This window comes from Aquarana catesbeiana, linkage group LG10, assembly GCF_042186555.1.
Source record: "Aquarana catesbeiana isolate 2022-GZ linkage group LG10, ASM4218655v1, whole genome shotgun sequence".
Classification (NCBI taxonomy): domain Eukaryota; kingdom Metazoa; phylum Chordata; class Amphibia; order Anura; family Ranidae; genus Aquarana; species Aquarana catesbeiana.
Window position 1 is genome coordinate 46,987,240 of NC_133333.1, and position 8,904 is coordinate 46,996,143.

The window sequence follows — 8,904 nt, forward strand, 5'->3', positions numbered from 1 at the left end:
AAATGGTGATGAGGGCTGGGTCTAATTACAGAATGAAATTCCTCTTTAATAATTTACTGTGTCAGCAAAATGGTGTACTATTATCTTCAAAGCTAATAAACCCCATTTAATTGTTACAATAAAGCAGAGGGTCTCCAAGCTTTTAGAACAAAGGGCCTTTTACTGCCCTTCAAATATTAGGGGGGGCCAGAGGAAGTAGAAAATGCCCTGGTATCAGTGGGTTACTACTGAGGCTTGGCACTCAGTGAGAGTAAATAAATTACATTATTGGTATCTGTGGGAGGAATAGTGCCCCATAATTGGTGTCAGTGGGAGAATTTGTTCCCTGTGTCTGGTGTCAGTGGGAGGAATAGTGCCCCATCATTGTTCCTCCCACTGTAATTAATAATGGGACACTGTCCTTCCCACCGACGCCAACGATGGGGCGCTGTCCCTCCCACCGACGGGGCACTGTCCTTGCCACCGACGCCAACGATGGGGCACTGTCCTTCCCACTGACGCCGCTGTTCCTCCCACTGATACCAAAGCCCCGTTGTTGGCGTCAGTGGGAAGAATAGAGTACCCTGTCTTTGCCGTCAGTGAAAGGAATAGTGCCTCGTATCAGTGGAAGGAATTGTGCCCCGAGAGCTGGATAAAGGCAAACAAAGGTCTACATCCGGCCCCCAGGACATAGTTTGGAGACCCCTGCAATAAAGCATGGTCATATTCTGCTGCAAAATAATGAAGCCATCCTTTGTTTGCAGACACCCCCGAAATATCAGATGACACCAGAATCTCAGCGCTATTCAGATTTCCAGAACGATTACCTAGAACAGGAGAACCCCATCTACAATGAATTCCAACCCCCAGAAAACGTATCCCTCCGAGATGAGCAAGGAGTTGTGATGTCACCAGCCGTGTATGTCTGAAGAACACAACGATTGCCTTGTCTACTCTGAGGATCTTTAATATGCTCTGTGCTGGGAGACATACGTGTACATACCTTTACTTCTGGAGGTTACTGGTATACATGAACTCTGTGGTGTGGACTCTATTGCACTAAGATGGAGTATAGTGCTGTTTAGGCATTATGAGCAGGACTCTGTAACATTAAAGTAATGTATTGTATCATCAAGCATACACAAGCAAGTATGCATGAAAACATGTGCCATATGGGTTGATATAGACATTGCACACTGCAAAGGGAGCACTGGGAGGTAAGGGAGTTTTACATGGACAGGAGCCATATTCAGAAGGCCTTACAATGAAAAGCGTTTGATGGAAGAGCAGTTTGCCCCTATCAGCCAATCACATTCCCCCTTTCATGTTTAAAGGGAAACCATTTTTTTTTCCAAAATGTGAACGTGATCAGCCTAATGTAAATAATCTTATTGTGTCCTAAAGCTTGAAAAACTTGTTTCTCTGTATAGTTTTTAAATATATTTCTGCATGGGGCTGCTATATTGGCCCATAACATATGCCAGACCGCCTTCCTACTAAGTAGTGATGTGAAAACACTTGGGGGTTTATTTAAGGAAAAATTCTCAGCAAAACCCAGCCATTGTGAATAATAATCCCCATAATGTTTCTAATATATTTATTTCCTTTCATTGTTGGCTCCATCCAGTGGCCATAACATGGTTCTTTCCTAATTTAGGAAAATATCACATTATGGCCACTAGATGGAGCTAGTGATGATAGAAAATAAACATAGTGGACACTTTACTGGGATTATTTGCGATGACTGTGTGGATTCTGTAAAAATAGATTCCTTTGTCTTAGTAAAAGTCTCCAATTTAAGAGAATGTATGTCCAACCTGGTGTTTTCCAGTCCGATAAATGATTATATTTCTGTAAGCTGTCCTAAGTGTCCCCTCTCCAAGCCTCGGAGGAGGAAGAATCTGTTTGTCCGGGATGGGCTTTTGCTGTTGTCATCTGATCTGAACAGATTTTTAAAGTGCATGTAGCATCAGATATATTTTTCATGTCAAGTGTATGCATGCTAAGTCATGTGTATGTGTAACACCTACCTCATCCAGGGTCAGCATCTACTTCCTGGACCGAGATGACAGCTTAGATATAAATCATGTAAATCCTGGTGCCTGTGCAGTTCTTGTGTGTTCACAAAAAGAGACAGATGAGCCCATGCAGGGCTGCAGTCTCTGATCATTGGGGAAGAAGAGACTGGAGAAATGCCTGCAGCAGACTGATTACATAATCAGTACAGTGGACTACTTGTGACTACTGCTTATTACTACTGACAAGGACTACTTTTTAATAATAAAGGTACAGCTTTTTCAAAAAAAAAATGTATACCGCTGCTATATATTGTGATATGTAAGGTATTTTGTAAATGTACAAATCTGTAAATTACCGAAAGGTCAATTTTAATCAAGGTTACTGGAGTTGAATTCAGACCCCCCCCCCCTCTACACTCAACATCTGCACATTATATAGTAATGGAAATATGGAACATCAAAATGTACTTTTTAAACTAACACTTTGAACTGTGTGCAAAATATAATATGGTTTCCTTTTAAAGAGTATTATGGAGAATTTGAAAGGCTGCTGTAGGCATCAAGAACAGCTTTTTTTCAGACACTTTCGATCACTGGGCCCAGAATGTTTCAGTATATTATTCTTTGGTATATGGTGTTATGCACGCAGCGGGATGGTGAATGTACAGTGTATGTGTGGCTATGACTGTGGACTGTGTGGCTGTATGTGCGTAACTATTTTTTTTTTGGTGTAAATCTTGTACTAATACTGTGATTACATATCAAGCCTGTGTCCTTCCTTTTATTTTTTGTGGTCTATTTTTGATAAATCATTAAAATCATTTTATAGTATTAAATCTGGTCTTGGAGCATGAATGTTGATTATTGATATCACCAAAGCAAAACGTGTTCTGTGATTAGCATTTTTAAGCTGATGCTTAGACGGGGCTTTTTTTTTTCAAACAATAGGTGCTGGAACTCAACCACGACCCCCCCCCCCCCCCCAAATCCCCTCCGCCCACACACACCCTCCAAATCACATCGAATGGTGTGGTCAGTCAAATTTCACGAACAGTAGGAGGGTCTTAAAGGGGCATTAAATACCAAGATTGCATTACATACAAAGTGCAGAGTTCTGGGGGGTTACAGAGTGCAGAGCTGTCACTTGAAAAAACACAGAAACCAGACTTCTGTGTTTACAAGTGATTGTGGTGAGCAGGCTCCCCTCTGAGCCAGAGGTAGTGGAACTGAGTTCCACCAAGTTCCCCCTGCAAAAAAAAGCCCTGTGCTTAGATATAAACTGTATGGTTTGTGGACCATCGCAACTATATGAGGTTGTTGAACAATCCCATTCCAAGACCACGGACATCAATATGGGATTTTCCCCAGACTTGCAGCTATAACAACCTCCACTCCTCTAAGAAGGTTTTCCACAAGATTTTGGAGTGACTATGGGAATTTGTGTCCAATCAGCTAAAAGAACATTTGTGAGGTCAGGTACACCCAGAAGCCTTGGAGTGCCACAATGTGCCTAGTCCCCTTATCATATAACCCAACGGAGAGGTGAAAATCAAAGGGTGCAACGTCCTATGATTAAGCTGGGTATAGTTGGTGTTTTAATTCATCCCAAGTTGTTCAGTAGGGTTGGGGTCAGAGCTCTGTGCAAGCCACTCTTCTTTCTCCACACCAGACTGGTCAATCATCAGCATAAAAAGGACCTTCCCCAGACTTTAGCTACCCATAGATAGATCAAAATTCAGCCGGTTCAGCAGGGAGCAGACAAATTGTGGTCCATTTATGGAAAGGATTGACTTCTGTTGAATGGGACTGTTGGAAAACTTTTGTCGACCTGCGGCTTCCAGCCGAATGGCTGCAGCTGCGGATCATTGTATTTTGACAGCAGTGGGGTTCTGCTGTCAGAATATCCACTTAACGACTGAGCATCTTTTGGAGATTTGTTGTTTACAAGTTAAAAACATTTTTTTTTAGCTAGAAAATTACTTGGAACCCCCAAACATTATAATTTTTTTTTCTAACACCCTAGAGAATAAAATGGCCATCGTTGCTATACTTTCTGTCACACCGTATTACAAGCGCACTTTTTTTGGAAAAAATACACTTTTTTTTTCATTAAAAAATAAGACAACAGTAAAGTGAGCCCATTTTTTTATATTGTAAAAGATAATGTTACGCCGAGTAAATTGATACCCAACATGTCACGCTTCAAAATTGCGCTCGCTCGTGGAATGGCAACAAACTTTTACCCTTAAAAATTGTCATAGGTGACGTTTTAAAAAATTCTACAGGTTGCATGTTTTAAGCTACAGAGGACGTCTAGGGCTATAATTATTGCTCTCGCTCTACTGATTGCGGCGATACCTCACATGTGTGGTTTGAACACAGTTTTCATATGCGGGCGCTACTCACGTATGCATTCGCTTCTGCACGCGAGCTCGGCGGGACGGGGCGCGTTTAAAAAATTTTTTTTTTCTTATTTATTTTACTTTTCATTTTTACGCTTCTTTTATTTTTTTTTTAAAAATTGTGTCACTTTTATTCCTATTACAAGGAATGTAAACATCCCTTGTAATAGAAAAAAAGCATGACAGGACCTCTTAAAATTGAGATTTGGGGTCAAAAGACCTCAGATCTCATATTTATATTAAAATGCAATAAAACAAAAAAAAATGGTCATTTAACTGCTTCAGCCCTGGAAGATTTTACCCCCTTCCTGACCAGAGCACTTTTTGCGATTCGGCACTGCGTCACTTTAACTGACAATTGCGCGGTCGTGCAACGTTGCACCCAAACAAAATTGATGTCACCAATAGATCTTTCTTGTGGTGGTATTTGATCACCTTTGCGGTTTTTATTTTTTGCGCTATAAACAAAAAAAGAGCGTCAATTTTGAAAAAAACGCATTATATTTTACTTTTTATAATAAATATCCCCCAAAAATATATAAAAAAACTATTTTTTTTCCTCAGTTTAGGCCAATATGTATTGTTCTACATATTTTTTGTAAAATAAAAAAATCGCAATAAGCGTATATATTGATTGGTTTTCGCAAAAGTTATAGTGTCTACAAAATAGGGGATAGATTTATAGCATTTTTATTTATTTTTTTTGTACTAGTAATGGCAGCGATCTGCGATTTATTTATTTATTTTTTTATCGTGACTGCGACAATTCTGACACATTTTTGGGACCATTGGCATGAATACAGCGATCAATGCTATAAAAATGCATTAATTACTGTAAAAATGTCACTGGCAGTGAAGGGGTTAACACTAGGAGGCGATCAAGGGGTTAATTGTGTTCCCTCTGTGTTCTAACTGAAGGGGGGAGGGGACTGACTAGGGGAGATGACAGATCGCTGTTCATGCTTTGTATGAACAGGCGATCTGTCACTTCTCCACTCAGAGAACGGGGATCTCTGTGTTTATACACAGAGATTCCGGTTCTCACCGTGTTACGATCGATCACGGGAGCCCGGCGGTCATCAAGATCGCTGGGCACTTGCATCGGCTCCGGGGGCGAGCTGCGGGCGCGCCCCTAGTGGCCACCAGAGGGAACAACGTAACATAACGGCGATTCGCGTAGCCGAGCCCTGTTGTCACAGTACAACTGCGGCGGCTGGTTGGCAAGCGGTTAAAATTTAAAAAAAAGTCCCTTTAAGAGCTATGGGTGGAAGTGACGTTTTGACGTCGCTTCCGCCCTGCATTGTTATGGAGACGGGTGGGGGCCATCTTCCCCTCGTCTCCACTCGTCTCCATACCCAGGAAGGGAAAACATCCGATTGCCTCAGCCGGTAAGCAGCAGTGGGCACTGGAGCACGGCGGGGGGGGGGTGGCCTCTCCCGCTGCCGATAAAAGTGATCTTGCGGCGAATCCGCCGCAGAGACCACTTTTATCTTGAAGCGGACCCTCGGCCCAAGAAGAGAGAAGAGCTAGCTGCTGCCATAACAACGATATTCCTCTTCAAAGTTAGGACGTATACCGGTGTGTGGCGGTCCGTAAGTGGTTAAAATGGAACAGCTGGGTGGATTCCTCCATCCGGCTTGCATGTGTGGATGGGGGAATTCATTAGTCTTTTTTCCAATCAGCCTACTGGCTTACCATAAACTAATGACATTTTCACTTAGGGGTGTACTCACTTTTGTTGCCAGCGGTTTAGACATTAATGGCTGCGTGTTGAGTTATTTTGAGGGGATAGCAAATTTACACTGTTAGGCTCGATTCACACAGGGGCAACACGACTTCAGCGCGACTTTGCACGGCGACTTCAACGCGACTTTGATCAATTTACAATGCGACTTCAAGTCGCCTCCAGGACAGGCGACTTTGGCTGTGGCCAATCACAAAATAATCAGCTCTCTGGGAGGGAGGGGTTTGCCTGGGCAAACTAATTTTTTTAACTGTAAAGTCGCTTCAGTATAGATAGAGATCCGACTTGGAGGCGACTTCCATTGATTTCTATGGTACAGGTCGCCTACAAGTCGGATCCAAGTAGTACAGGGAGTACGCTCTGAAGTCGGAGCGACTTCAGTAGTGTCTATTAAGACGCTCTGATTCCCTGTAATGTTAATATCTTCTTGGGGCGACTTGAGGGCTTACAAGTCGGATCCCAAGTCGTCCTAGTGTGAACCGAGCCTCATACAAGCTGCACACTCACTACTTTACATTGTAGCAAAGTATCATTTCTTCAGTGTTGTCACATGAAAAGATAGAATAAAATATTTACAAAAATGTGCGGGGTGTACTCACTTTTGTGAGATACTGTATATTTATATTATAGAAGGAAAGAGAGCATCTATATTGCAAAGTTTTGGGTATTTACGAATGAAGGATGCAGAAAAGGTATATACTGTTGCACATTTGAAGCATGGTAAACACAAAGGCATTGTACAGAGAAGTCATTTATCACAATGAACTGAAAGGCAGCAGGGACTCTGAGTACGCAAAGTCATTCTGCAGAGGAGACAGAAGCAGCACCAGCAGGGATGTGAGGTGCATGTAAAGTGGATGCAGAGTGCAGGCGGAACACACACAGGGCACTAACCAGCCTCATCAGCTGCAACACACGCAGAACACAGCAGAGCAGCTGCAGCCCAGGCTTGGTGGAGAGAGCGGGCAAGCTCAATGTATGAACATGGGCAAGGACATGAACAAGACTGAGATCTACCAGAAACAAAGCAGTTCATTCACAATGGGGGTTATTTACGAAAGGCAAATCCACTTTGCACTACAAGTGCACTTGGCAGTGCAATCGCTGTAAATCTGAGGGGTAGATCTGAAATGAGGGGAAGCTCTGCTGAGTTTATCATCCAATCATGTGCAAGCTAAAATGCTGTTTTTTATATTCCTTGCATGTCCCCCTCGCATTTACAGCGAGTGCACTTGTAGTGCAAAGTGGATTTGTCTTTCGTAAATAAACCCCATTGTCTTATAACAATCCAAAAACTGCACGACTGCTTTCTTGCACAGCGCAGAGGTTTGCTCAAACAAAGCTGCCAGGATGGATATTTAGAGAATGCTGATAGCATTAAATATGGGCTCGTTTAGACTTGCGGTTGGGGGAGTAAAAACCCACAATTAAGCTGCATTATTACTGCCTTCCCCTTAGGTTGCAAAGGCAGTGGATTGGTGTTCACAAGCTGCAGCAAAAATGGCTGCCTCCTCCCCATTGTGTTTGATGGGCTGTACCCCACTCGAAGAAATGGGGCTGCGATGCAACTACCTAGCAACCGTATTTAAAATTGACAGGCAGTGAGGGGGCGCTCTGTCATAACGCTGCTGAAAAACTGAAAAGCGATCAATGGTCAGAGACACAGCAGTGGCAGCCACTAGTGTAATCATAGCCTATCAGAGAGAGCTTAAAGTGATTGTTAGTTTTATAGAAAAAAAATGATATTTTACAAACATTTTATGTTTACCTGCTCTATTGCAGTGGATTTGCACAGAGCAGCCCAGATCCTGCTCTTCTCGGGTCCCACTTCTGTGCTCCTAGCACTTCCCTCCTGTTGAGTGCCCCTACAGCAAGCAGCTTGCTATGGGGGCACCCGAGCCGAGGCACAGCTCCCTGTGTACATTCAGACAGAGCTTCAGCCTGACCCCGCCCTCTCTCTCCTGATTGGCTAGATTATTTTGATTGACAGCTGCGGAATCCAATGTTGCCACTGCTGTGTCTCAGTCAATCAGGAGGGAGAGTCTCGTACGGCCAAGATGCTTGTGGACTTCCTTCGCTGGACAGAAACAAGGCCCAGGTAAGTGTTGGGGGGGGCTGCTGCACACAGAAGGCTTTTTATTGTAATGCATTAATATAAAAAACCATCTGACTTAACAACCACTTTCATTTTCCACAACTAGAGCTTGGTTCTTTTATATGGCCAGTAAAATAACCAAACCAGTATTTTCTTTCTTGCTGGATAGTGGAGAATTAATCCTCTAATATCACTGATCAGGTCTGTTTGATTGCAAACAATAGACTCTACAGTCTTTAATACTGTCAAACACACACACACACCCCACATAGTGAAAACCATTGTCAGGAAGGTTGGCCTTTGGCATGGGGGATCCCAGCCCAGGAGAGGTGAGTACTCAAACAAAGGGATAATTTCACATAAGCAAGGGTTAGTTTTAAAGTAGAATAGGCAAAACTTTTCTTTTTTCATTTTGGATGGAGTAAGGGAGGGTTATAAGCCCTGTCAGGTTTTTTTTGCCATCTGTGTCCAATTGCAGAGATTTTCCTTCACTTCCTGTCCCATAGCCAAAACAGGAAGTGAGGGGAAATCCCTCCAAATTAAGGGAATCCCTTGGGGACTCCAGGTCACCATAACTAGTGTCCCCATTGGAAGATTTCCCCTCCATTACTTTTCTGGGGACAACCCAAAATTTTGGATTTTCTTTTTAATTTCACTTTCAATGAT

General features: G+C 42.8%; 1 protein-coding gene across 1 annotated transcript in view; it reads left to right on the plus strand.

Annotated features, from left to right (window-relative positions):
• Positions 1-2,833, plus strand: part of NECTIN2 (nectin cell adhesion molecule 2) — a 135,127-nt gene extending 132,294 nt beyond the window's left edge. The window contains exon 9 of the mRNA XM_073602134.1: positions 744-2,833. Within this exon, the coding sequence (XP_073458235.1) occupies positions 744-908 (165 nt within the window). The 3' untranslated portion in view covers positions 909-2,833. The remainder of the gene's footprint in view (positions 1-743) is intronic.
• The last annotated feature ends 6,071 nt before the right edge of the window (positions 2,834-8,904 follow it).